Source organism: Phialemonium atrogriseum (assembly GCF_030411735.1).
Source record: "Phialemonium atrogriseum strain 8032-3 unplaced genomic scaffold QBC33scaffold_9, whole genome shotgun sequence".
Taxonomy (NCBI): Eukaryota; Fungi; Ascomycota; class Sordariomycetes; order Cephalothecales; family Cephalothecaceae; genus Phialemonium; species Phialemonium atrogriseum.
In genome coordinates, this window is record NW_026848146.1 from 77,149 (window position 1) to 103,563 (window position 26,415).

At 55.7% G+C, this 26,415-nt stretch overlaps 7 protein-coding genes across 7 annotated transcripts; 4 read left to right on the forward strand and 3 right to left on the reverse strand.

Annotated features, from left to right (window-relative positions):
- Positions 1-618: 618 nt before the first annotated feature.
- Positions 619-5,316, forward strand: QBC33DRAFT_449415 (uncharacterized protein; the record flags this gene model as incomplete). The annotated part of the gene is made up of 2 exons (XM_060424519.1): positions 619-4,502; positions 4,623-5,316. The coding sequence occupies 2 exons, from the start codon at positions 619-621 to the stop codon at positions 5,314-5,316; spliced, it is 4,578 nt and encodes a 1,525-aa protein (XP_060284536.1).
- A 2,241-nt stretch (positions 5,317-7,557) lies between these two features.
- Positions 7,558-10,719, reverse strand: QBC33DRAFT_371460 (uncharacterized protein). Its single transcript, XM_060423991.1, has 2 exons — positions 10,089-10,719; positions 7,558-9,195 (listed from the first exon to the last, which is right to left on the reverse strand). Exons 1-2 carry the CDS (start codon positions 10,506-10,508, stop codon positions 7,729-7,731), a joined length of 1,887 nt encoding a protein of 628 aa, XP_060284537.1. The 5' UTR covers positions 10,509-10,719; the 3' UTR covers positions 7,558-7,728.
- A 1,958-nt stretch (positions 10,720-12,677) lies between these two features.
- Positions 12,678-14,214, forward strand: QBC33DRAFT_371427 (uncharacterized protein). Its single transcript, XM_060423990.1, has 3 exons — positions 12,678-13,061; positions 13,193-13,661; positions 13,776-14,214. The coding sequence occupies exons 1-3, from the start codon at positions 12,805-12,807 to the stop codon at positions 13,953-13,955; spliced, it is 906 nt and encodes a 301-aa protein (XP_060284538.1). The 5' UTR covers positions 12,678-12,804; the 3' UTR covers positions 13,956-14,214.
- Positions 14,215-15,901: 1,687 nt separating this feature from the next.
- On the reverse strand, positions 15,902-17,811 carry QBC33DRAFT_513943 (uncharacterized protein; the record flags this gene model as incomplete). The annotated part of the gene is made up of 5 exons (XM_060426019.1): positions 15,902-16,207; positions 16,309-16,859; positions 16,932-17,119; positions 17,201-17,367; positions 17,461-17,811. 5 exons carry the CDS (start codon positions 17,809-17,811, stop codon positions 15,902-15,904), a joined length of 1,563 nt encoding a protein of 520 aa, XP_060284539.1.
- A 1,054-nt stretch (positions 17,812-18,865) lies between these two features.
- QBC33DRAFT_577403 (MFS general substrate transporter) lies at positions 18,866-20,853 on the forward strand (the record flags this gene model as incomplete). The annotated part of the gene is made up of 7 exons (XM_060430980.1): positions 18,866-18,936; positions 19,027-19,493; positions 19,585-19,908; positions 20,014-20,113; positions 20,202-20,404; positions 20,495-20,573; positions 20,691-20,853. The coding sequence occupies 7 exons, from the start codon at positions 18,866-18,868 to the stop codon at positions 20,851-20,853; spliced, it is 1,407 nt and encodes a 468-aa protein (XP_060284540.1).
- A 2,374-nt stretch (positions 20,854-23,227) lies between these two features.
- QBC33DRAFT_371757 (RNA polymerase Rpb7) lies at positions 23,228-24,127 on the reverse strand. The gene is made up of 4 exons (XM_060423992.1): positions 23,721-24,127; positions 23,579-23,659; positions 23,337-23,506; positions 23,228-23,281 (listed from the first exon to the last, which is right to left on the reverse strand). The coding sequence occupies exons 1-4, from the start codon at positions 23,967-23,969 to the stop codon at positions 23,266-23,268; spliced, it is 516 nt and encodes a 171-aa protein (XP_060284541.1). The 5' UTR covers positions 23,970-24,127; the 3' UTR covers positions 23,228-23,265.
- A 1,085-nt stretch (positions 24,128-25,212) lies between these two features.
- QBC33DRAFT_371909 (uncharacterized protein) lies at positions 25,213-26,350 on the forward strand. Its single transcript, XM_060423994.1, has 3 exons — positions 25,213-25,366; positions 25,447-25,530; positions 25,605-26,350. Exons 1-3 carry the CDS (start codon positions 25,334-25,336, stop codon positions 26,064-26,066), a joined length of 579 nt encoding a protein of 192 aa, XP_060284542.1. The 5' UTR covers positions 25,213-25,333; the 3' UTR covers positions 26,067-26,350.
- The last annotated feature ends 65 nt before the right edge of the window (positions 26,351-26,415 follow it).

The following is a 26,415-nucleotide window of genomic DNA, read 5'->3' on the forward strand; positions in this document are numbered from 1 at the left end:
TCTGGTGGCGAAGAAGCAGCATTTATGGATCCCATTAACGCCTTCCACCCAATTCTCCTCCGGTTCCGGTCAATTCTACCAGCCCAACAGAGCATGGCTCCAGAGGCGGGGGAGGTTAATTAGACACTTGTTGACTGCGAGAACAGGTTAGCCACAATATTCGATTTCATCGGATAAAACGGCCAGCTATTCCTGTCGGAGCGCGAGGTGATGCTACTGAAAGCCTTTGAGATATAAGTCGTGAGACTAGGTAGTCGAGCAGGTTGTAGTTGAATATGACGAGCTCAGGTGGGGTGCTGGTACATCGATCTAGCCGCTGGCCGTGCCTTTGGGCAAGTACCCTCAGTGCATGAGGACGACCTGACGCGCGGATGTGGCGCTGCGTGCCGAGAGCAGCCCAGTGAATTACATGTCCACCTTGACATTTCAGCTGTCTCAAGCATTCCTAGACGATTACTGCCCACGTAATCCACATCGACAAACTTCTCGGCCTTGCGCTGAATGACCACGTATTGACGTTCTGTTGGAAAGAACGCTAATTCCTTTCCTGTTTTTGCAACACTACCGCGCTCGCGTCTCCGATTTCTTGATGATCTTGCCGGTACCGAGCCGCGAACCATGAGGGCCAGGGGAGTGTACAGGGCGGCAGCCTTGCTGGCGTGCGTCGTCTTCTCGAGTCCGCTCTGCGCGAAGAAAGACGGCCCAGACTTCCACGTCAAGAAGCTTAGCAACTATCCGGCCAACCTGAACTATTTTACACACTCCGAAGTAATCCTCTTCCAAGACGAGACAAATTCCAATGTATACCGATCGCCAGATGCCGGCGCAACATGGGAAATAGTCGACGCCGTCCCTGAGGGGCACTCGTCCGTGTTGCTCATGCACGAGTACGACAACGATCGAGCTTACATCCTGACAGAGGGCCTCCAGCATTTCCGGACGCACGATCGCGGGAAGACGTGGGAGAGGTTTCAGACCGAGACCGGGATGAGCAAGTTCAGGCGCGACATCCTCCAGTTCCACGCCGAGATACCCGACCGCATCATCTTCAATGGCATGACCTGCGATATCATCAACTGCGACGAGGTGGCCATGTATACAGACGATGGGTTCCGGACGCCCGCCAAGTTACTGAGGGCCAACACGGCTGGTTGTTGGTGGGCCAAGTCCTCGGGCTCGTTCTCCACGGGCGATGAGTCTAAGGACAAGAATCGCATTCTCTGCATTGCTCTCGACCCTCACTCGATCCATAAACAGGACCAAAGACTACTCATCTCCGATGATTTCTTTAGAGCTGCGAATGCCAGCGGGGCACTCGATGAATTCGAGCCGAAGCTCGACACGAACCGGCCCATTCAGGGTGTTGTCAATATGGCCGTTGTCAAGAAGTTCTTGCTTGTGGCGGCGGCGTCTGCAAACACCGACGAGATGGCCCTTTACGTCACGGAGAATTCCATCAACTGGCATCGCGCAATCTTTCCTACGGACCACCGCGTTGAGCAAGAGGCTTACACCGCCCTAGAGAGTACCGAGTACAGCATCCAGATCGATGTCATGACGACTAGGCCGTCCAATCCGATGGGCGTGCTGTTCACCAGCAACTCAGACGGCAGATACTTCACCCGGAACATCGAGCATACCAACCGGAATCGACACGGCCATGTCGACTTCGAGAAGATTGCCGGCATCCAAGGCATATTTCTCCTGAACAAGGTCGATAATTGGAAGGAGGTCGAACGGAAGCCCAGCACCGAGAAGAAGGTCGTCACAGAAATCACCTTCGACGACGGACGCACTTTCGAGGAAGTCAAGGCGGATGGAAAGCGGCTTCACCTCCACTCAGTTACCGACCTTAGCAATGTCGGGCGCGTCTTCTCGAGCCCCGCGCCTGGCCTAGTCATGGGTATTGGCAACACGGGTGAGGAACTGACGAGCTACTCGGACGGCAACCTTTATATTTCGGACAACGCGGGCCTCACGTGGATCAAGGGACTGGATGGTCCGCACAAGTACGAGTTCGGCGATCAGGGTTCGATCCTAGTTGCCGTGAAGGATTCTGCAAAGGTGGATATAAGTGAAATCAAGTACTCGCTGGACCATGGGCAGAGTTGGAAGACCGCCTCCCTCCCAGATGATCTCAAGATCCAGCCCTCGTTCCTTACCACCACCCAAGACTCGACGACCTTGAAGTTCATCCTCGTCGGCCAAGGCGCCGGCGACGAAAAGCCTTTCTACGTCATTGCCATCGATTTCGATGGCCTGCACGAGGCTACTTGCAAGAAGAGTGACCTGGAAGATTGGTTTGCTAGGGTCGATGACGAAGGCAAACCTACCTGCTTGATGGGTCACACGCAGAAATTCCACCGCCGAAAAAAGGACGCAGAGTGCTTCATGAAAGAAGAGCACAAGGATATCAAGGTCGAGACCGAGGATTGCGAGTGCAGCGACCAAGATTTTGAGTGTGACTACGACTTTGTACGTGACGGGAAGGACTGTGTCACCAAGGTCGCAATCACCCCTCCCGAGGAAGCTTGCAAGGGCGGGTCAAAGCCTGACGACACGTTTTTGGGCCCGTCGGGCTGGCGCCTGATCCCGGGTAACACATGCAAGAGGACCAAGGGGTCCCAGAAGGATGACAAAGTGGAGAGGAAGTGCTCCGAGGCGACAACACCGGCGAAACCCCCAGGCAGCGGAGAGATCCAGATCAGCCAGCATGTCTTTGAGGGAGACTGGACTTCGATGGAGAAACACTACCTGGAGCGTGGCGACTCGAGCCTTGGAGACGACGAGACGGTTATTGTCCGACCGAGGAGCTCGAGGCGGCTAGGGCCAATATGGATCACTCAAGACCACGGCAAGACTTGGGCAGAGCCCAAACACCTTCCTTCTGAGGACATACTGTGGATCATCCCACACCACTACTTCAAAGACATGGTCTTCTTCATCACCGAGACGGAAACGGTGCACTACACGCCCGACCGTGGCCGAAACTTCCATTCCTTCAAGGCGCCTCATCCCCCGCCGATCTCTCGCGAGAGGAACCCCCTTTCGTTCCATCCCGACAACAATAACTGGCTACTATGGCTGGGGGAGAAATGCGAGCACGACAAGTGCCACCTAGTGGCCTCCTACAGCAAAGACAGGGGCGACCACTGGCAGACGGCGGCAAGATACGTCGAGAGATGCGAGTTCACCGGCTCTGACGCCTTCAAGTACCCCGGCCGCGAGGTGGAACAGATCATCTGCCTGCAGAGGGCCAGCGAGAACGACGACAAGGGCACCCCGCTCCACCTCGTTTCCAGCGACGACTGGTTTGATCACCAGAACACTCTTAAGGAGGATGTGAAGAACTTTGCAACCATGGCGGAATTCATCGTCGCCGCGACGGAGAACGCCGAAACGCAGAGCCTCCGGGCCCTCGCCAGCCTTGACGGCAAGACATTTGCGGAGGCTCAGTTCCCTTACAACTTCGAAGTGCCTCACCAGCACGCCTACACGGTGCTCGACAGCTCAACCCACGCCGTCAACCTGTTCGTCGTGACTGAGACGAAGGAGAATCGCATGTACGGCTCCATCATGAAGAGCAACTCGAACGGAACCTCGTACGTCCTTAGCATCGCGGGTGTCAACTGTGACGACTCGTTCTACGTCGACTTTGAAAAGATGCTTGGTCTGGAAGGCGTCGCGCTTGTCAACATCGTCGCAAACCGCGACGCGAAGGACGGTGTGCCGAAGGAGCTGCGGACCAAGATGACGCACAACGATGGAGCCGAATGGAGCTACCTTCCGCCCCCGAACAAAGATGTCGATGGCAAACCATTCGGTTGCGGCAGCAGCAGGGGCGATCCGACCTGCGCCTTGCATATCCACGGTTACACGGAACGCGTTGATCACAGGAAGACCTACTCTTCCAAGAGCGCCGTCGGGCTGATGTTCGGCTGGGGTAATGTCGGCTCTTCTCTTGGCTCAGCCAAGGATGCCGACACCTACATGACGACGGATGCCGGCATTACGTGGAAGCAGGTCAAGAAGGGACGGTGGACCTGGGCCGTTGGAGACCAGGGCTCGATCATTGCCCTCATCCAGACGAGCCGCGTCAAGAAGACGACAAATGTGGTCTCCTATTCGACCGACGAAGGTGCTACCTGGACCGATTACAAGTTCTCCGAAGAGGAGGTCGAGATTGTGGACGTTGCCACAATGCGGTCCGGGAACTCGAGGAACGTCCTGCTCATCGGCAAGTCGGGTTCCGAGATGTTCACAATCAACCTCGACTTCTCCGGCCTGAGCGACAGGCAGTGCAAGTACGACGAGCAAGATCCTAGCAAGTCGGATTACTACCTCTGGTCGCCGAAGCATCCCCTCCAGGATAACGGCTGTCTGTTCGGCCACATCACGCAATACCTGCGCAAGAAGCCGGAGAAGAGCTGCTACAACGGCTTCAAGATGGAGCACATCTACAAAGAAGAGAACTGCGGCTGCACTCGAGAGGACTATGAATGGTGAGCATCCAACCCCCCCCCCCTCTTTCCCCCTTTTTTTTTTCTTTTCTTTAATCTGTCAAATTCGTCCCGTCTCCCCTTCTTACCTTCCTACGTACTTACTAAACAACCACGAAATAGCGACTACAATTTCGAGCTCGACAACACCAGGGCGTGCCACCTCGTGCCCGGCTTCCAGCCCCAATCGGCCAAGGACTGGTGCGCGGCGCACCCGGACGCGGTCGAGTTCTACGAGCCGACGGGCTACCGGCGCATCCCGCTGACGACGTGCGTGGGCGGGTCCGAGTTTGACAAGGCGCCCCAGTCGCAGGCGTGCCAGGGCCACGAGGAGGAGTACGAGCGCAGGCACAGGGGGCCCTCGGGCGTCGCCATCTTCTTCGCCGTGGTGATACCGTTCGCGCTGGCGGGCGCCATCGGCTGGTACGTGTGGCGCAACTGGAGCACCAGCTTCGGGCAGATCCGCCTCGGCGAGCAAGGGGCCGGCGTCGCCGGCATCGGGAGGCTCGGCGGCGGCGGCGGCGGCGCCCTCCTCGACGAGGACAGGCCCTGGATCCGCTACCCGGTCATCGCCCTGTCGGCGGTCGTCGCCGTGGCGGTCGCCATGCCGCTCGTCGCCACGGCGCTCTGGCGGACGGCCAGGGGCGCGGTCGAGAGGTGGACCGGCGGCGGCGGCGCGTGGACGCGGCTGGGCGGCGGGGGCGGGGGCAGGAGGTTCACCACTAGGGATAGCTTCGCCCGGGGTAGGGGCGACTACGCCATCGTCGACGAGGACGAGGGAGAGCTTCTTGGGGATGCTAGCGATGAGGAGGTCTGAGGGACGGCGGTTGCGGGCCGATGGTGAAAAGGGGGGAATATTAGAGCAAGACTTCCTTGTTGACGGAACGCGAGATACGGCCGGGCACAGTTGAATAGATAGATAATACTGTATACGGCCGCCATATCAAACGGTTTGTTTTTTTTAGGAGCGTGAAATACTTATTTCTTCCTTTTGTCTCACTTGGCTTCTCCGTTTACATAGAACTGGTCGTCTGATACCTCGTCGGTGGGCGGGGATGATATGTCTTGTGTAGGGTGGAGTAATAAGCAGGTGGCTTGGGGGTGGCCTCAATTCATGGGAAGAGTTGATGATCCCAGCTGTTGTCCCATGAGACCTCACTCCCTTTCGATGTTTTGCGACTGGCGGTAACATACCATTCAGCTCCGAGGCTGGCGGTAAGGTCTCACCATACGAATTCACGCTGGAGCCGCGGCGTCCGGTGGCGGGAGCCATACCCTAGAAAAGCCACGTGCGTGTGGACTGCTTGGCTGGGAGGACCCCTGGAAGCATGACCCTTTTTCCCATTTCCCCTCTATTTCCTCTTCCCTGCCCCCCCGCACCACCGTATGTACGTCAGGCACGATATCACATACGAGGGGAGCAGAGCAAACACCGGGGATGATTGCCTCTTTCTCTGCCCATGTCTTGTCTGGGTGGTCCTGCGCCTCTACGCACGACTAACTAGGTAGACATCCCGGGCTATCGATCGTCGAACCTGCAGGGCGTTCTGAACCCCCCCCCCCCTCCCCACCCCGGCTCGGCACACTCAACCCGCCTGCTGCTCCAGCCAGCCTCTCTCTCTCCTGTCTCTCTACATGGCTGCAGTGGACAGGTAGGTAGGAATCTAGTATGTGGTTTCCCTCGGGGGCCAAGTCTGAAATGGGACAAAGATCTTGCCCATTTCTCAACCTTGATGCGATGCATGCTGCACGCACGCAAACACACCCAAAAACTGGAACCACCACAGCTCAGCGGTGGGCAGCTGCAGCGCACCGCTTTCTACCACAACAGTGCTCCCCTCGCCTTATGATAGGCACGCCGGTATCGCAGGATACTTGCATAATTGGGCGGCTGTCACTGCCGATTTCCTCCCCTCCAATGGCTTTTTGTGTGAGGGTGTGTGTGTGTGTGTGTGCAGCGCCCGTAAGCAGATATCCGGGGGGGCTGGAATTTTCGCCTTTTTGAAGATGTTCTTTTTTGCTTCCTTCTCGGCATTCTGGGAGGTCCCCGGGGAAGAGGGGCCTCCGCCGCTCAGACCACCCATTCCGTTCCGACAACATATTTGGATGGACGCCGGAGAGGGCTCCTCCTACGTTAGCACGTGCATTAAGGGATCCCTGGCTTTACCAGCGCTCAGTCCCCGCGTCACTGCCCCACACCGAACTGGCCTGACAGGCCAAGATCAGTTGAGCTTCTTGCAACAGCGTCTTCCCCCAAGAGCAGGGCAAAGGACAATACCGGTGGCAATTCCTGAATTGTAACCTGGGAACTCGGGGAGTACCAAAACGCACCTGGCGCAGCAATCAGGAGCAGCAAGAAGAAATAGATGATGGATCAAAAAGGTGTCTTCGATCTTGTTCCATATTTGGCTTCTACATGTCGTTAAGGCTTCTCATCCTTTTCCTGCCTAAGCGAGGGAGGCAACTCTCTTTTTGCCTTGACATAAAACGCCATATTATGGCGGGGATTCAGCCCCTAGTAGAGCCCATGTGTGTCCTGTCCCTCCCTTCGCCGGGGGGGCCAATGGCCGTGTTGCTGCAATGCTGCCCCTCCCCTGCCCTTGCCTAGATACCTAAAAATCCAAGCCCCTCACTCACACATGGCCGTCATGCAACGATGGCCACCAATGCTGCATAGCTATGGGGTAATAGCGCAGCACAAAAGGAAAAAAGAAAAGAATATTGCTAGAGGAAAAGAAAAGAAGAGGAATGGAAAATCCACGGCCATGCCGCTGATGGTAAGTAAGGACGCCTCCCAATGAGTTGTGGTATGTGACAATAACGCCGTGCCGAGTTGACTCTCATGCAAGGATAGAAAAAGACATTCATTCCACTTTTCGTCCTGCATCCCAATGTCTCAAACTTGCAGAGAATAAGTGACAAAAATAGCTAGATAGAACTAGGTATGTAGGTACGTAGATAGCGCGCTGCACAAGTCGTGAACAAAACATTTGACCAAGCTGGGTCTGAGCGCCAAGATAACGAAAATGAACATGGGGGTATTGAGCAAGACTCGAGTTTCAGGCAATAGTGAATGTTTTGGTGAGAGTGAAATTTGCCATTCGATGAGTTAGGGAAGAAGGACATGAATTCCCCAGCACGCAGCACAGATGGGAAGGTCGAGTCGTTGGAGGATCGAAAGGAGAAGACAAGAGTCGGTATCAGATTAGGATCAGATCGGGATCAGATCTCAAGCTCGGCGCACACGGTTCCAGATACGCTTCATGACACCACTGTTATCCGACTCGGTTGCGTTCCAGTGGTCGATTCCCGCAAGGACTTTCTCGATGCTCTCTTTCGGTGTCTTCTCGCCAATGTAGGTGACATTTGTGGTCGAGTCGTCGCGCAGGTGAGACGTCTGTGACCTTTTTCCTGCCAGATGTCCCGGCTTCTGCCATCCATATAACTGGTCCTCGTGAGCCCTCAAATCCGGTCTCGTCAACGTCATACGCAAGGTCATCTCTCTAGACGAGACTGAGGCTTGGACATAGCTGGCCTCCGAGGGTTTGGAGACATGGGTGTGAGCCGGATCTGCGCAACCTCGGTGCGGTCTAATGGTGGGCTTGTCGAAAGTCTGAGGGGTCCTGGGGGAATCCGGATCCGTGACTGAAGGTTCGTCGCTGTTCATTGAGAGCTTATCCTCGTCGTCGTCATCATCGTCGTCGTCGACATCATCCAGAAAACTCCGGAGATTAGATGAATCGTCGGATAGTTTCTGTCTCGACTGCTGCCTACTCAGTGCTCGGCTCTCCTTGGCAGTTACAGTCGGACTAGATAACGCATCGGTAGACGGAAATCCGAACTCGATGGCCTCATCGAACTTCTGGGGCGAAGCCAGGTATACTCGCAGCTTAAGTCGTGCCTCGGGGTCCTGATAGTGGGCAGCGGCAGGGTCAATCACGCCGGTTGACCCGTGAGGAGTGTGTTTCGGGGTAATCAATGACAATGCGCGGGACCTTCGTCGAGTATGCCCGACGGGTGCAGCCTTGGGGCTCACGGGACCGTGGGTCGGGGATATTGGGCTCATCATTGTGTCCTTCGTACCAGGTCGGCTTGCCGAGGCCGACGAGCGGCCAAAGGGGATCTTGGAGATTGACATGCGTCGTCGGAAAGAGGGCCGGCGCTGTGTAGTTGGCGAGGGAACATTTTCCCGGAGATTCGAATGGTAATCGTCCAAGAAAAGCCGCAGATCCAGGTTGTCCTCCTCGTCCAACCAGCGGAAACTCTCATAGAAGGAATCCGGGACATTGCTGTTCTTGTCCGAGCCGATCAAATGCCCGGGACTCTTGGGCGAGAAGTCCATGCTGTTTCGCCGAGACGAGGCGGCTGGCGCGCGTGGAGGGTTCCTGCTCGCCTTTCGCCCTAACTTATATACAGCCTCGTCGGCCGCGTCCAAGACCACGCTCGTCCGAGGTCGTCTTTCTAAAGCAAGTTGTTCTTCGCCGGTAAGCAGTCTCTTCTTGATTTTATCGGAGAGGTTGGTGAAAGGCAGCGAGTCGGCGGTGATGAAGCGAGGCTCGGGGAAGTGAGAGGCACTTCGCGTCTGGCGGGGTCTTCGCCGTTTGAAGTTGTGTGTCGATATTTGGTCGTAATGTTGAGAGATACGGTCGGTGCCAGACTCTTGAGCAAAGCGAAGGCGTTCGAGGGTTGAGAAGTACTGGAGGGGGGGAGGGAGAGTTCAGTAAACCGACCACGATGTTGATCAAGCAAGCTAAAAGGGGGGAAGACAAGGGTCAAAATGGCCCAACACCTGACGGGTGAATTGGCATGCAGGGCCGGGCAGCAACGGAGGAGGAGCTGGGGGTGTGGGGGGGAGGTACTGTAGGTAGCACGACAAGAATGAACGCTCAATCCATGCGTGCGTGGGACCTGCATGTGTGAGGTCCAACCGCCTCAGCAAGCCAGCACACCTTTCACAGCATACTGAGCACGCAGGCAAGATGCGCTAAGACTGCGATGCATGATCCAGTCGGTGGAGGTACAGCTTTCCCTGCGGGTGCTACTGCACCAGCTAATATAGTCCCTCACCCAAATCGGGTTTGGCTTGGGTTCTCTGAATACGACCTAGGACGACATTCGCTCTTGGTTGGGAGACCCAGGTCCAAGCTGTGGACACCTTCAATCGCTTCATGGGTGGAAGAAGAGTCGTATGCAGTACTTGGGAATTGGACGATCCCAGAGACGGTCTCTGGAGCTATGGGGAATAGGGAATAGCCAAGGAGGAGCCTTGCCCTGCTGCAGAGATTTGGCAATTTAATGCCTTGGCCGAATCGGGGAACGGGAAACGGGGATGAATGGCCAGAAGGCGCCAGCACCAGCAAAATCCAGCAAACCAAAGGCCGACTTCGGTTTCTTGCCGCCAAATTTTGCAGGGCAATGAATGAAGTTCGTGTTCGTGACGCGATGACGCCTCAACGGTTCGTGAGAGGCATTGTCCGCTAGGAGGAGTAATTAAACGGCTACAGACCCAATTGGGGACGGCGCCAGAGTCCAGAACAAACAAGACAAATGGATAGATAAGTGACGGGAAGCAAATTCTCCAGAACACACCTTTCTTTGTATGGCTAGTGGGAGCGCTTCGAACTCGTCTCGTGTAAGTGGCGGTGGCAGACCAGCGTGGGATTGGCGTTTCTGGATGCTGGCAGTCCTCGTCAAGTTGCCGCTGCGCGTGTGGTTGTGTCGCCTCGACTTGCTGGTACTGCTGTTCTGCGTCTCTGTCGACGATCTCGGATCGACAGGCTGTTGCTGCTGCTGGTGATGCCGCCGTGCCCAACGAGCAAACAAGGGGTTTCCTGATCGACTACTACGGCCGCTCTGAGCAGAGTGCGGCCGCCAGTGGCCCGTGGTGGCAGCCTTGTTCGCAACGACGTAGGTGCTCGTGGGGCCGTGAAGGCCGTGAACGCTAACGGCAGACGTGCTGGCTGCGATGGCCGCCGTTCTTTCCGGGGCCGCAAATGCCGACACGGGCATCGTAACCTTGGAGGAGGCTGTGCTCCTATACCTGCTATCGTCGCTGGTATAAGTCGAGGTGAAGGAGGCGAAGGTAGAGGCGGAAGGGGGCCAGATAAAAAAGGTGCTGAGGGTCAATGGCCTGTCAAGCGTGGTGGTACGTATATGAGGAGTGGTGTGATTAGGATTACTATTAGAGTTATTGTGCGTGGCGTGCTGCTGGACGGTATCGAGTTCGGGGAAGAAGAAAGAACCAGACGCTGAAATCGCTGCAGGCCAAAGGCGGTCAGACCAGCACAACTGGCTGTCAAGGGTTGGTAGGTATGATAGATGACCAGGGCTGGGCAGATTGCACATACCAGGCATATTGACGACTAGGAGCTACCTCTCCTAGGGGCCAGGATTGTTGTCACCGAAGGTATTGTAGGGCGCCAAGACTAATCGTCCTATTCGCGGTCTTACACGGTGATATCGCGCTGCTTTCCAGGGTTCACAGCCACTAGTGCAGGTACCCATCGATGGGTCCAACAGAGTGGAGGGAGGATGGAGCAGGGCTGGGGGCGCCTAGTGACGTTCGCTCATCGCTGGGTCGTACTTCCTTACTTGTGAACAACAAACGATCGAGGACCACGACTGTCGATGGTTCAATGTTGGGCAAGGCCAGACTGCGGGCCATCTTATTATTAATATTTCCATAGGGAACTCGCACCGGGACCGTATGCCCTCGCTGTCTCAGGATGTGGTTTCCATTCCACTTACGTGCATACGGACCTAGGTAGGTAGGTACTTGGTAGGTATCCCGTTGAGGCAGAACACGGCTTCTTCCATTATGCCGCTCCACTTCCTGCCGTGGGCGGTGCATGTTTTGGGAAAGCCCGCCCTTAGATCCCGGCCAGTCGTGACTGTGTAATCCGTACCATAATAGTGTATCCGTACAATACGGGAAGTTCACTAGTCGAATTCATTACATACTAGGTGCCTCCACTGGTGTAGATTGCCCGAGTTTTGTTTTGCTCGAGTCCCTGGGAAGAGACAGAGATGCCAGCCCAGGAATCGAGGAGAACGATGGAATGAGAAACCTCGTGTCTTAACTCTCGCACCACGGTAGAGAATACTCGGTTAGGTAGGGAGGGAGGTAGTCCGGAGACTCCGAATTTTGCCACAAAAAGAACCTTGGGATCGAGGCTCCGGTTTTAGGTTGTACAGAGTGTATACCTCGAACATGTCCTGAGGGGAGGTGTGTCTTGGCTCATGCACTTCCAGATATTCCCAGGCTCAACCATATTACCTGGCACTCCAAACAATCTTCTTTGATTTGCGATCGAGAAGCATCGGCGCACAGGCCACACACACATGCGGGGACAAAAGGAAATCAAGGAAAAGAAAAAAAAGTACGTGGCTGGCAAGGCTGGTTCCACTTGTTCCATGATTCCATTGCAACCAACATCTGAACCTTTTGGGGCGAGGGACGGCCTGTCGGGGTTGCATCACATCGATCATTTCTGCCAGGGCCATGCCCGCCCTGGAAAGAGCAATTATAACCCCTGCCTGCCTAGCAAGATTCTCCCCGGGCGGAACGCGGTTATCAATATGGTGTTACTCTATCTGGCCAACCAGAAAAGATCGCCACGCACGAAATAGCAAGCGAACATGGCCGCTTGGAGCTGGCTGCCCGTCAGCCCCAACCTATGCTCCAGGGCTCTTTAGGCGCGATAGTGTATGTACACTGTCAGGTTGTGTATTTGACTACCTACCTACATCACTCAGTCGTCCAGACTAAATACCTACTACTTATTTCACACCGGATCCCTCTGTCTACCCGCGGCTACATGCGTACACGCCGAGCAAGACAGGGGCAACCCCAGCGCGAAGGGCGATCCCTTCCCAACCAAGACTACCAAGACGGCTTTTGCCGTTGCTGTTCCAACAGTCTCCTTGGGATGGCAGATAGCGGCAGACGGAGTACGAAGCTGCCTGTCAGCTCCGTCCCTTGATGCGCGGGGCACAGTCTACCTTCCATCCCAACAACGGCCGTGATATGTGGAGATTGCCGGCCGGAGAGTCCTACGGAGTACGGGGTATTCTGCATTGCATTCGGCGAACGAAGCCCAGTCGTGTTAATTTTTTTGGCCCGAGTAGGAATAGGTTCTTGTGACCCCATAGGAGAATCATGCTTGTAAATTCGGATTTTGGCGCACTCCGCCCTCTCCACTAGCGACTCCCGCGCCGACAGGAACTAACTACCCACATAATAACGCCCAGCGCCTTTCTCTGCCCCGTCACTCTCCATGCTCCATGCGCATCTTCCGGTTCTCTCATGTTGAACGCTAAAATGCCCCAGGATTCGTGCTCACACCAAGATGGCCCGCTCATCAGCAGTGTCGAGAAGGCGACGACAGCCTCGGCATCGGATGGACCCCACGCACCCCGCACATTACCCGAGATATGCCTCACGCTGCGGCGCAAGGTGATTGCCTTCTTGGAGGAGAAAACAGACGACGAGGTGCTCCGGAATACACAGGGCCAGGCTCGCGTGTCAATGGGGGTCATCGAGGAGGCGCTACGCCGGTATAGGTGGGTACCAACCACCACGTTGAGACGGTGCTGCCCAACCCACTGAGGGAGGGAGGGAGGGACGTGGACAGGGACATGCAGAGCTGGACAACAAGCATCCACGGCTAACATGTTGCCTCCAAAACACATAGGCCCGACGAACTGTCCCTGTCGTATAATGGTGGGAAGGACTGCCTTGTCTTGCTGGTCTTGATGCTGGCCTGTTTGGCGGCGCCGACTTCTACATCTACCTCCGGGCCCGACGCCGCCGATGCCGCCGATGCCGTCAATCTCCCGGAGCCGGCGCCTAAGCCTCAGCCGCCCCGACCCCTCCAGGCAATCTACATCGCGCCACCCGACCCATTCCCCGAGGTCGAGGACTTCGTCGCAACCTCAACAATACAATACCACCTCGACCTGACCCGGTATGCCTTGCCCATGCGCCCTGCGCTCGAGGCATACCTGGGTGACAGGACAGCCGTCAAGGCCATATTCATGGGAACGAGGCGGACGGATCCCCACTGCGAGTGCCTGACGCACTTCAGTCCCACAGACGCGGACTGGCCACAGTTTATGCGCGTGAATCCGATGATTGATTGGCACTATGCCGAGATATGGGCCGTGAGTATCTTCTGTCCTTCTACGGTTTCCGTTCCTTCCGCATTCTACGAAGGAGGAGGATGCAGCCGGGAGAGGGTAGAAACAATACTGGGAGACAACCGCTGACACAGACAGTTCATCCGGCACCTTGGCATTTCCTATTGCAGCCTATACCAACAGGGCTTTTCGTCGCTCGGCGGCATGAAGAACACGCGCCCGAATCCGGTGCTGGCACTTGACGCCGATGCGAAGACGTTCCGGCCGGCATACGAGCTGATGCGTGACGATCAGGAGCGCTTGGGTCGGGATCGATAGGATACCTCGAATATGCCTGTTAGAGGTTACAGACTCCATTATCTAAGGATAGGGGGCTCAGGGGTTGGCCCGAGGGCTTGACCGAGAGGAAGACCAACGCTAAGGTTTTGAACAAGACCTGTTTCATAAAGCATGCTACCTCATAGAGCATAGAGCATAGAGCATCATGGCGTTATGAACGATCGGGGTAGAGCACCCATTCCATTGACGAGGCACCCATCTCGCGATTCTGATGTGTGGTTCTACGTGCCGGGGTTATTACAGCTCTTCTGTTTGTGTCCTCCTACATACTTTTTCTCGGTGGTTTGTCACAGTCTACCGAGGTAAGGGAATATCTCGCAAGAGCCATCAATACTAGGTACCCAGGCAACCCTCCATCGTCATTGAGCCCAGCTTTCTGCCGCAAGATATTTCTCCAGTCCAGATGATAATGCCCAACTAGCCTGCCATCTCTACGAACGGTATCGTCCCTCGGACTCCTTTCCAAAATGAAGACGGTTTAGGTTGTCATTCCAATATGAACAGCCACACTCCCACAGGCTATACGAGGGAGTCCGTGTTTAGCATACTGGGCACTTCCCTGTCTCTTCCGTTCACAACAAGGGAACTCGAGCGGGACAGAAATGGAGTTCGGATACTTCATTGGCGACATCTATTGCGCCAGGGCGCCGTCATCCAGCGCCCACCTGCCGCATCCAACCATGGCGGCGGGAAACCACTCAACTAGGGATGCTGATCAACGCCCTATCGCCGATCCTCACAAGCCACCGGCTGAGAAATGACATGGCACCCGTACGCGTACTCGGTGTAGGAAGGAGGAAGCCGCGGATCGCAGTTTGTGTGGCCTAGTGTAGGTACACTCCACAGCCGTACAAGGCCTTTACGAAAGGGATCTGCATTTGTCTCAACCCATACCCAATGCCCAACGACGAGCCTCTCAGGCCAGCAAGGCTGATCCCTGCGTAAAGAGCATCTCGCTCGAGGCCGGTGAGACGAGCGGTGAGATGGGGTTTGCGACATGGGCGAGGCTATGTCGAGTGGTGGCACAATGCATGCGGCTCGATGGGTTAGTTTGCGACTGCCCGAATTAGGGTTGTGCTCGCGTCATTGTGTCTGTCAATCTTGGGGGGAAGAAAACGCGGCCCCCTCGCTGGTATCTCGGAACCTGATTTGACTACATAGTTGTAGGGAGCGAACAAACAACAGGGTCTCACGGCTGATCCAGATCGCCGGGACGAATCAGATACAGCAATACGACGCGGAGGTCCTTCCAATTTAAGCTTGAATATGGATACGTCGGTGCCGAGCGAGGGGTGTCAAAGCCCGCCCGGAGTGGGGTAGAGAAGCACCGTTGCCCCGCGCCGTGTTGGGATTGTTCGGCCTGTGCAGGAACCAATCACGACGTGGGGTGGTGCACAAGGCTTAAACCAACAACATCACAACGCACACCAGTCACTTGTCACTTTCTGCCGCGGATCGACTCCGATCTCTGTTGGTTGTGCTTGTCAATCTCGGAGTGGGAAGAAGTTGCGATATTTGGCCTGCTGCAGAAGACTACGAAGTAGGAAGTCGGTCCCCTTTTTTCCGGCACTTGATCTGGCCCCCTTTTTTTTTGCCCCGTGGTTAAGCCCCCATTCAAGCTCTCTCTCCCGCAAGCCAAGCAAGAACGTTGGTGACCCTCCGAAAGAAGAAGGAAAGACAAAGTCAAAAGGGAAAATGCGTAGAGTTCCCGTACCGCCGGCCCGATTCCCGCTATCCGTGGGAAAGGTTGGGATTGGGCTGAGATGGAAGTTACACTCGGGTCGCTCCCTCCCAGATGGGGACGCCCCAGCGACACATGGTCAAGCATTCCCGTGACACCCCCGCCCAACCCGCGGACCTCCTTCACCAACCCCCCTCCCCGTTCCTCCCCTCCCCCGCCGTCAAAGTCAACCTACCCTAGGTACCTAGTTGGCCAGCACCTGCGGCTCGACGAGCGAGTCGACAGGGTCGTAGTACTCGTAGACCCTGTTCTCCTTGTCGCGGCCCTTGACCGCGGGCGCCATGTAGGTCGACAGGCCCGTGGCGCGGTCGTAGGACCGGTGCGAGCAGGCCAGGCGCTTGCCGCCGCCGCCGGGGAGGTCCACCACGAACTGCGGCATCATGAACCCGGCGATGGAGCCGCGCATCCGCGCCTCCAGGTCGAGGATCATCTGCAGCGGCGTGCGGAGGTGCTCTACCTTCTCGACCATGTCGCACTGGTAGACGTAGTACTGTTTTTGTTTTCCTGTCAGTGTTTGTTGATCGGGGCTCTTTCGCAGCCCAGTAGGAGTTGGATGGGGCTGTGAGTGAGTGGGCTAAAAAAGCAACGTACCGGGAAGATGTTGTTGTCGGCCAGCTTACGGATCAAGGTCGACATGGTGTCAAAATCGTCATTGATGCCGCGGAGGAGGACTGTCTGGTTGCGGACCATGACGCCGGCCTCAAGCAGCTTCTGGCTGGCCATCTGGGTGACCCACGAGATCTCGTTGGGGTGGTTGAAGTGCGTGTGCAGGGCCACCGACTTTCCGGCGCGCTTGGCCTGGTTGGACACGTCGATCAGGGCGTCGACCCAGCCGTCGGACCCGTCGATGATGCGGCTGGGCGCCACCGCGAGCCCCTTGGATGCGAAGCGGAAGCGCCGGATGTTGGGGATGCTGATCAGCCGCTCGCCAATCAGCCGGAGGTGCTCCGGCATCAGGTAGTACGAGTCGCCCCCCGACACGACGATGTCGTGCAAGCCTGGCTTGCTGGCGATGTACGTGAATGCCTCCTCCCAGCGCTTGCGCGTTGGCTTCAGCGACGCCTTGGTGACGGTGTCGGTGTCGGCGCCAACGGCGTAGGAGCGGGTGCAGAACATGCAGTAGGTCGGACACACGGAAGTTGCTTGCGTCTGGGGTTAGTCATGACAATATGCGAGACAGCGGGGAGGTGCGAGGGGTGAGGGGGGAGACTCACGCAAAAAGAGGGCCTTGTCAGGGTAGCGATGCACAAGGCCCTTGACCGGGGAGTCGGCCGTCTCATGCAGCGAGTCGAGTGTGAGCTTAGGGTGGTCGGGAAGCATGACCGACTTCATTGGGAGGAATTGCCGGAAGATAGGGTCCTGACGGGGCTTCTTCCAGTCGATGCGACTCAAAATGTAAGGGCTGTAGCGGGATTAGTCGAGCAGGCCTACGGTACACAGAACTGGGATTCCAGTCGTGTTGGTTGCTGGACGGACCACTCACGTTATGCGGATGGCCATGGTGGCAGCGGTGACGCCGTCAAAGACATCCTTGACGAGCTCATCGCGCGTCTGCATCTGGGTGCTCTCCCCGTCGTAAGGCACGTGGTCCGGGAGGACGGCATTCAGGAACTTCAGGAGCTTGGGGCCGCCCTGGACTGTATTTGCGATCTGAGTTTGCCGGTTGGTAAGCATCATCGCCGGTCTGCAAGGTAACGTGGCAAACACAAGGGGTTGGTTGGCTTCTGGCATGTATGTACTTACACCCCAACGATACGAGAGGAACTCGTTTGCCGACACATTCTCCCACACGGGAACCTTGCGCCAGAACTCGTCCTGTTGGCCCAAAAGGGGCAAGCCTGTAGTAGCAGCACCTGTAGCTGTAGCTGTTGGCGATCCGGCCACGCCCTGGGTTGGATGGCTGATGGGCATGATGCGGTGGGCAGGATCCCGAAGAGGCACCTCGAGACCCTGCTGGTTGCTTCCGGATTCCTGTCCGGAGGTCACGACCTGAGCAAGCCGGGGGGGCATAGAGGCCACTCCACGGGCCAGCCTCGGGGCTGCATACTGGCCCGATGGCCGAACAATCTTGGTTCTGGCGAGTCGCAAAAACATCTTGTCGATATATCAAGTGGGCTTGTATACCGTGGTGCAAAGGTTGCCCGACGTCAGGAGAACTCGATAAGTCTGCTGAAAGAATGTCTGCCGTTGGAGGAATGAGATGATCTGTTGGTGCTTAGGAAGACGTTCCAAGTCCAAGTAAGGCAGGTCAAAAGAGCAATAGAAGAGAGAGGGCAGAGCTCTCAGCTGTCCAATATATACTAGCTGGTAGAGTAGGTAGTGAATACCCGACCAGAAGAAGTGTCTTGGACTATCCCTGCTCTTCACCTGCACATCAGCCTGGAGTGAATACAAAGCCAAACCAACTTCACTCTCGATGCGTCCGCGATGAAGGGGATACGCACTTCTTCGACCACACACCCTCTTTCCCAGTAGCTCATTTGCTAGCAGTACTCTCTCTGATCCGTGGAAAGGCCGAGCCTGTTGGTTATCCTTGTGTGTCCTGGGTGAGTGAGTATGGCAAGGTTGTTTGCCGGAGGAGGCAGGTTGGCGACGTTGTGCTTCTGTTGGTTCGCCGGGAACAACTTGATCAGCAGAAAACGAGGTCGCCAGGGCAGTGGCCGGTACGGTCTTCCGGCCTTGAGTGCGTGGCAGCAGCAGCAACAGCAAGGGCTAGAGGCTGTAGGCGGTCGGTTGCTCACCTCTTGTGAGGCCGTATAAGAGGGATGGCAGTCCCTGATATGGCAGAGCTTGGTGTTTCAGTCTCGATATATAGACGGTGAACTCGAGGCACTTCGAAGATTCCGACTCTGAAACTCGAGCAGCCAGAGTCGACAGCAGTCAAACAGTCAAGCTATTCCCAGCCGACGTTTGGACTGTTCCGGCAACTTGCAAACTATACGTCGTCTGGTCGTCAAACAAGGACATAGAGTGTACGATTCGAGATTCCCTCGTCTGGACCTCACCCACTATAAATACATTTTTGCACCTCTCTCTTCCTCTCCTACACCATCGAAACTGGATGACCATATACCACTTTGCCCTGTTATCGTTTGACCCTGGACAGCCTCGATATCTAAAGACCCTGAGCTGTTTTCCCATCCCAATCATGCCCTCACACCAAACCATTGGACCACTCAGGGACACTGCAGGTGCAGGCAGCATCCAAAGCGGTATGGAGTGAGTGCCCGCCAGACCCTTGTTAATGCAGCGCCCTCCCCATTTCTGCAGCGAAATCTGAGATCTTACAGACGCTAAGCCTCTTCGCAGACTTCAGACCACCACCCCGACGTCCCTCCACGAACCCTTGTTCGCTACCCCCGGCTACACGGATCCCGAGGCTGCGAATACAAACACGACGACAGCCAGCCCCCGCGGGCAAACTCGGTCCGCCGAACTCGACTCTGGTTGGAAGCCGTGGTCCGTCGTGGCGGGATCATTCTGCCTAACAGTTGCTACATACGGGATACTGAGCAGCATTGGGCTCTTCCAGACATATTGGCAGGAGCACCAGCTTGCCGAGGAGGACAGCACCGACATCTCATGGATCCTGTCCATGTTCGGCTTCCTCGACTGCCTTGTCGCGGCGCCCTTCGGCGTGCTGTTTGACCAGTACGGGTCAAGGCTCCTACTGCCCGCTGGCTGTACCGTGTACCTGGCCTCCTTCGTGGGCCTTGCCTTCGCCACCACGTACAGCCATTTCATGGCTTGCTTCGTCGTTGCCGGCCTCTCCGCAGGTACACTTGGTCACGTCCTCTCTCTTCTCTCTCCCTGCCTCGCCCATTGCAAGATTGGAGCTAACAGCCAGGGGCTTTTTTTCGTCTCCAGCCGTGCCCACAACGGTGGCGTTCAGCGTAGTTAGCCACTGGTTCTCCGCCAGGCGGGGACTCGCCATGGGCATTGTCACCGTCGGCGCGGCGGCCGGTGGCATCTTCTTCTCTATGGTGCTCAAGGCCCTCTTCGGATCCTTCAGCTGGAAAGTGTCCATCCTGGCGCTCTTCGCCATCCTCACCGGCCTCATGGTGGCCGGGAACGTGCTAGTGCACACTAACCCTGACAAGGAGGAGCGCGCCTCCTCGGAGAAGGACTTTCGAGAGTGGTTGAACTGCTTTAGGTCAGTCAGGTTCTGGCTGCTCTGTTATTGTATATTCGGTAAAGCTGCTCCGAGACACTCCGGCCCATGCCCATGCCCAGGCCCTGGTCCAGGGCATGGGTGGCTTTGTCAAACAATCTAACGCGGGTGGTTTTTGCATATAGTTTATGAGTTGGTGCTCTTCGTCCAGTGGGGCTCGATCCCGTCATACTCAGTGCTCACTAGTCTTGGGGACCAGTTCCAGCTGATGATGGTGTACAACGTGTAAGATGATTCTTCCTGACACTACCACCCACCTCGATCGAGGGAAGAGGTAACATTCGCTAAAAAAAACGAACTGCGACCCGTTCAGTGGCGCAATCTTCGGCAGGAGCCTCCCTCCTTGGCTGGCTGATCGCCGGCTGGGGCCCCTGAACACCACCCTCATCATGAATACCTTTACCCTGCTGGTCGTCGCCGCCCTATGGCTCCCACTCGGGGACCAATCGGCCGTGGCCTTGTTCTTCGTTGTCGCCTTCATGGGGGTGGGGACGGGAAGCTTCGTGCCGTTGGCAGGTGAGTCAATCCTTGGCTGCCTGGCCCAGCATCAAACTTCGGGCCTTCCAATGGCTGGACCCTGGCTAATGGATGTGCCAATATCTCTAGCCACTTGCGTGGGGACGCTCTGCGACCCCGAGAACATCGGCACTTGGCTTGGCTGCTGCTACACCGTTATAAGCTTCTCGTAAGCCCGCCCCCCTGCTCCCGGTTTCCCTTTCTGGGAAGGGGAAGGGTGTTACCCCCGACCCCCGACCCCTGACCCCCGACCCCCCCACCACCCCCCGACTAACGTGGTGTTCAGAGCCCTCGTCGGTAACCCCATTAGCCAGGCCATCCTCAACTGGAGTGGCCCGAGGGCGCTGGTGGCGCTTCTCGCCGTGTTGCTGGGCTCGGGTCTTTTTACCGGGTTGGTTCTGAGATGGCTCTGCCACGGCCGAGCGTGGATTTGGCGGGGGAGGATCTGAGTTTTGATGACGGTGCGTGACGTGAGAGAGAGCCGGGCTGCCGCTGATTGGGGCCAAGTCTGCATGATCTCCTCTTCTGTTGGTTGACATTTGGACATCCTGTTTCGATCCCTCGTCGTTACACGACTCCTTGAGGGCTTGCATTATATCTTTCTTGGTCAAATGCGGTCGCTTATCACTCTTGGCGCGCAACGCGCAGCTTTTCGTTTGGCGGCATGTTCCATGGGAAAAGAGTTCTCAGCCGCCAACTAGAAAACAAGGATTTGAATAAGGACGGCTTACAAAATTTGGTCAGAATGTGATCTGTCACCTATTACCTACATGACTTCTGGAGGCCAACTGCGCCCACAGATTCCCGAGCCTCGTTCTGGTTCTGGTCACAATTCCCATCAGATCTTCCATCGGATCTTCCATCGGATCTTCCATCGGATCTTCCATCGGATCTTCCATCGGATCTTCCATCGGATCTTCCATCGGATCGTTCATTGGATTCTCCACCTTTCCGGTTCTTGGGAGGGAGACGAGACGTCGGGACCGAGAACCGGGGAAGCTATTTAGGCTACGGCGCGGGCCGCCACCCGCAACGGTCACAAGTGAGAGTCGATAAATGGGCTGCTTTTTACAACAATGGCTATTGTCTATCGAGAAGTCACTTTTCGATTCGACTAGCTAAGGTAGCTCGTGAGACACACGTACGTACAGAGCTCCGGCTGGTAGTCTAGTGTACACTTCGTACAGCATGTTTGCAGTTTTCATTCTGGACTGCATTAGTGCTATCTGCAACCTGGGAAACGGAAGCTTGTCCGGGCCTCCGGCCGCCTTTTTTTTTTTTTTTGCTTCTTAATACCAAATCTTACGTCAATTGAATTCGACAAGATCCAATAATGATATGCAGATCACGCTCATCGGCTCCCCGGCTAGCTTGATGGTTACGTATCATCAACTCCTTCCATTTGGACCCTGAATCGTAGGTCGATTGTCTCTGCACCATCAACATGACCAGTGCTTCCCCCACAGTGCCCTACCGGGGCATTTTTCCCGCCTGATTACCGCGCGGCGGGCGGTCTGGGCTGATCTCCCCCATCCCAGCCTGCTTGCGACTTCGTACTAGCTTCCAATACCGGCCCTTCTCGACGGGCAGGCAAGGGGTCATCAGTCACGGGAAACCCGCCGCAGTCACCGTCAACAAAAAAAGGTCTGTCAGAGTACGTGCGGACAGGGTGGTGACAGACGAAAACGATGTGGTGTCGCACATCAACTTCCGATCCAGACAGATCAGATCGCCGCACTCTATCGGATCGATCCAGATGTAACGCCAAATCGAGTTGCTGTACTGGCCGGTGCTGCCGTGGTCCATCACCTATCACAATCACTTACTTCCCAGAGGGGAAAGGTCCCCGAGTGACAGCCTCGTTGGTTGCTTGACACTGCCCACGAAGCCATGTAAGCCATATATCCGCGGATCACACAATCACATCAAAGCGGCTTGATGTTGGGCGGTGAATACGAAAAATAACAAAATATGACACCAATAGAGCGCCTGCAGCGCTTACGAAGGAGGGACTTGAGCTGGAGAACGGGAGGGGGTTCCGAAACCACAGTCTCGCCTTCGTGGGCAAAACCCTCAACAAACACGTGCAAGACCCTCATCCCACTGCTCGACTGCAAGTATGAGCGGCAGCGGCCGTGGCGAAAGCATCGAGCCTGGCGGCAGAGAGTGTCGGAGAGAGCCGTTTCCCGCGCACGGGTATATATGCCAGCACCGGCGAGACCTAGCAAATGCAGTCGATCCGGACCGGGTGGATGGGCGGGTGCCTCGATGTGGCTCTCCTCTAGAGTTGTTGTGCCTCGAGTGTGATGCGCCACGCCAATAATCCCACGCTGGTCCTGGGTTGTGCAGATAGATACAAATCAGAGAGAGAGCCTCCGGCAGCACGCCAGAAGCCGGTTGCATTGGGTTGCACCAAGGAGAGTAAAAATCTCGGATCACCAAGATTAATAGGTCGTCATAGTTATTCAAGGTCTATGAGCATAATCATGAGTGGATATATGGGCATCGCACCGCCATCCTGTCGGTCCTCGTCTCTTTTTAAGCTGTGAATATTGGCTCTAAGACGCATTCATCTCCAAGGTTCCTCCGGAGCGGCTTCCTTCTTGGAAGCATGTTCCTATTTGCCGGCCATGTTCATGTTGCACGACTACGTAGGTCTGCTTCTGAATCCATCAACGCAGTTGAAATTCCCACAAGTGACTCTGCTCACTTGTGACGAGTGCCTTAGGCCTCGATATTTTTGTCCTGTAGGGTATACGGCATCCGTCCCCGACAGCGGTGGCTAGATATTCGCCAGTTGACTTCCTACCTACTATCCTAGCCAAAGGCAGTGGTGTATGCAGAGACTGAGCTCAACCAGCTCAAGCCTGAAGGCATCTGTCATTCATCGTCAGTAAGGACCGAGAACATAAAGAGTCGGTTCAGCTCATACCCAAGGAAATCACCGTTGATACTGCCGATCGCCCACATCTCGCCAACCTCTGTCCTGGTCCCGATGATCTTTACTCGGACGTGAGTGCCAGGCTCGATAACCCAGTCAGCGTTATTGGTGAATTGTGGAGGCGTGGCATTCGCATCATATTTGATCTCCTCGGGCATTAACTAGATCCGGCCGGTATCAGTTCTGATATCATGTCACGGGACATAGTCCCCAAGAGGGCGAAGGACCCATACATGATTCGAAACGAACAGGCGCAACGGCCCAGCCTGAGCGAAGAAACCGTGTGGGTTGACAGAGTAGACGATGGCATCAACCTGAAGAGCGTGGTTTAGCGCAAAGATCCAGGTCATCCACCTCCGCCCCGCGACGACCTACCACTTCGCCCTTGAAGGGCCGCCAGACAACGGCACGATAGCCAACGATAAACTCGGCCAGGCCGCTTCCCGGCAGGATACGCCCCTCGGAGACGTCAAAGGTATCCATGATGGAGATTATGTAGTAACTGCCGGCACACGTTCCTTCAACATCCTTTAGGAGTTTCGATGTGACCAGATCGTGCATGTTTCTGCCGAAGTAGGAAGGGTGCAGCGTGACCCGCCGCTCCAGGTTGTGGAGGAAAAACATCCTGGCGACTTTTTGCCAATGTGTGACGATTTCCTCGGAGCCCGAAGCCGTCCCGCAGAGCGAGTCGCCCACCCGAAAGGGATTTTCAAGACCTCGCAACACTAATGTCAAATCGGCTCTATCGTTGTAGTGTAAACTCTTAAAGGCAATCCTATATGGATACTAAGATGAGGCCAACTATGTGGCCACAGCACAGCCAAGTCCTTGCCAAAGGAGGGATGACAAAGGATCAAAGGCAGCCTGGAGAACGGAAATCTAGACTGGAAATGGCGTTGTGTGGCGCGGGTTCGGATTGCCAGAGGCCAGCAGGCGATGGGTCAACTCGAGGGAAGACTCTCGAATGCGGCAGATTCTCGGAGGGCGTGGAAGAGACCGACCAGGACGCGTATCCGACGATGTTGGCGCGCCAGGGAGCGAGTGACCCCAAGGCGATTTGAGGTTGGCGAGGCTGAAATGAAGTCGCGGCTGACAGGCGCGGCGGAAACGACGAAAAGCTGGTAAATGTGGTCTGTGCGTGACATCCTCAGGCCATCAAGGATCGAAGCTGGAACCTAGGCACCTGCGCCCCACATGTCCATGCGCCTGGAATATTCCATCCACCTATCCACGCCATCCTTCTTCATAGGCGACCTGGATAATTGGAACAATAGTACATAGCATCGTAGAGGAGTATATTATCAGCGCAGCGGTAGTAGAAGGTCGGCCTATGTGATATCTTTCCCCACCTGGTAAGAAGCAGGCAAGAGATAAATATTTACGGAGGTACATGGGGCAAAGTCAAGCTTCTCCAATTCCACGCATGCACCAAGTCGTCAGGGGTAGCACGCGAGCAACACTGTACATATAGTCAGACCCTGAAAAGTATGTACAGTAGGTATATACCTACATACGCCTGCTTCAACATGCCCATCCTACCAAGGTGATTCCCGCCTCAACTTTCGAGTCCGGATACTTAAGTCAACAAGGAGAAATGAGCCCTTGATCGGTGTCCGTACCTTAAACACGAATGTTTGCACAAAGTCACGATCTGCTGGCGAATAGTAGGGGGTTCCCGGTCTCCAACTTCTAAATAAGCTACCCCACAGCCGAGGCTTGGCCATCCCCTTTTTATTCGTGGCCATGGATTCGCTCCAACTCCATGGACTTGAACAATGCTACCCAAAATCTAAAATCGCCTGATCTCACCAGCTAATATCCTAGATGTTCCACCGCTTCAAGCGACGTCATCTAACTTCCGCCGACACACTTCGTCGTCCAGTGTATAATCGCCATCTTCCTTCGTGACGCTGTGGTCGACGATAAAACCTGCAAACATCCGGGTCCTCGTCTTCGTCCTCGTCCCCCCCAACTCCAGAGTCCAGACCATGTCGCTCAACCTAGAGAAGCAGCTCGTTTTCGTAAGTAGTAGATACATAGTAAAATGGATGAGCTGGTAGGCACATATTAGTGACATGCCGGTTGCTGACCACGATGGTAGTACGGTGCCTACCACCACAACAGTGTCAATGTTGCGATCCATATGGTCTGCGTGCCGCTGATTCTCTTCTCAGCATTCACCTTGGTAAGCCCAACGTCCAATAGCCGACTCGGCTTCTTTGCATCAAGCTCCCGTGTTAACCATGTTGGCTTTCGCAGGCTTCGAACACCGGCTCTCTCCTCCATCTGCCCCAGTGGCTCTCGATTCCTTACCTAGAGCCGAACCTAGGCACGTTTGCTGCCTTCATCTGGGGTGGCCTATATGTTCTCCTAGAGCCCGTCGCCGGGACAGTCCTGGCGGTCATATGTGTTGCGGCGGCGGCTATCGGCAACCAACTGAGAATTGATTACCCGACCACAACCAACCAAACGGCCATTGCCATTCAAATTGTCGCGTGGCTCTTGCAATTCGTCGGCCATGGAAAGTTTGAAGGCCGGGCACCCGCTCTGTTGGACAACCTCTTCCAGGCTATCTTCCTCGGTCCATTGTTCGTATGGCTGGAGCTGCTCTTCACGCTGGGCTACCGGCCAGCACTTCAAGGTCGTGTGAGCAAGGCTGTTGACGCCGAGCTAGCCAAGTTCAGGGCGAAGAAGGCACTCAAGAATGGAAAGGCAACATAGGGGCACCACGGCAATCGTATTCTTCGGCCAGATAGCTTCATGAATGCTTTATGAAGCGGCGCCGGCCATGGTGGAGAACAGCACTTGGGCGGAGTTGAATATACGTTGGCTGTGGATTATCCCACAGGCATCGCAACCACCTCCTTGTCGAGAATCAAGCCGTCCAAGTCTGTATACAATCCTGGGACTACACCTGCAGATTTGTCACGATGTCAAGACCACGCACCAGGGGGCTCGGCTCGGCTCAGTGGGAACCCCCTATCATTATACCCTGAGGGGACATCAGGTTGAGATTCAAGAGACCAAATGCCTCGTTGAAAATACTTACTTGTGACATAGGAAGATTCGA

Excerpts from the sequence above, each read along its gene's own strand:
- QBC33DRAFT_371427 (XM_060423990.1), top strand. The coding sequence starts at position 12,805 with ATGTTGAACGCTAAAATGCCCCAGGATTCGTGCTCACACCAAGATGGC. Across the intron at positions 13,062-13,192 it reads GAGGCGCTACGCCGGTATAG|GCCCGACGAACTGTCCCTGT; the intron begins GTGGGTACCAAC and ends CAAAACACATAG. Across the intron at positions 13,662-13,775 it reads ACTATGCCGAGATATGGGCC|TTCATCCGGCACCTTGGCAT; the intron begins GTGAGTATCTTC and ends TGACACAGACAG.
- QBC33DRAFT_371460 (XM_060423991.1), bottom strand. The coding sequence starts at position 10,508 with ATGCCCGTGTCGGCATTTGCGGCCCCGGAAAGAACGGCGGCCATCGCA. Across the intron at positions 9,196-10,088 it reads CACTAGCCATACAAAGAAAG|TACTTCTCAACCCTCGAACG; the intron begins GTGTGTTCTGGA and ends CCCCCCCTCCAG.
- QBC33DRAFT_371909 (XM_060423994.1), top strand. The coding sequence starts at position 25,334 with ATGTCGCTCAACCTAGAGAAGCAGCTCGTTTTC. Across the intron at positions 25,367-25,446 it reads TAGAGAAGCAGCTCGTTTTC|TACGGTGCCTACCACCACAA; the intron begins GTAAGTAGTAGA and ends CCACGATGGTAG. Across the intron at positions 25,531-25,604 it reads TCTTCTCAGCATTCACCTTG|GCTTCGAACACCGGCTCTCT; the intron begins GTAAGCCCAACG and ends TGGCTTTCGCAG.
- QBC33DRAFT_371757 (XM_060423992.1), bottom strand. The coding sequence starts at position 23,969 with ATGTTTTTCCTCCACAACCTGGAGCGGCGGGTCACGCTGCACCCTTCC. Across the intron at positions 23,660-23,720 it reads GGCCCTTCAAGGGCGAAGTG|GTTGATGCCATCGTCTACTC; the intron begins GTAGGTCGTCGC and ends CACGCTCTTCAG. Across the intron at positions 23,507-23,578 it reads GCCTGTTCGTTTCGAATCAT|TTAATGCCCGAGGAGATCAA; the intron begins GTATGGGTCCTT and ends GGCCGGATCTAG.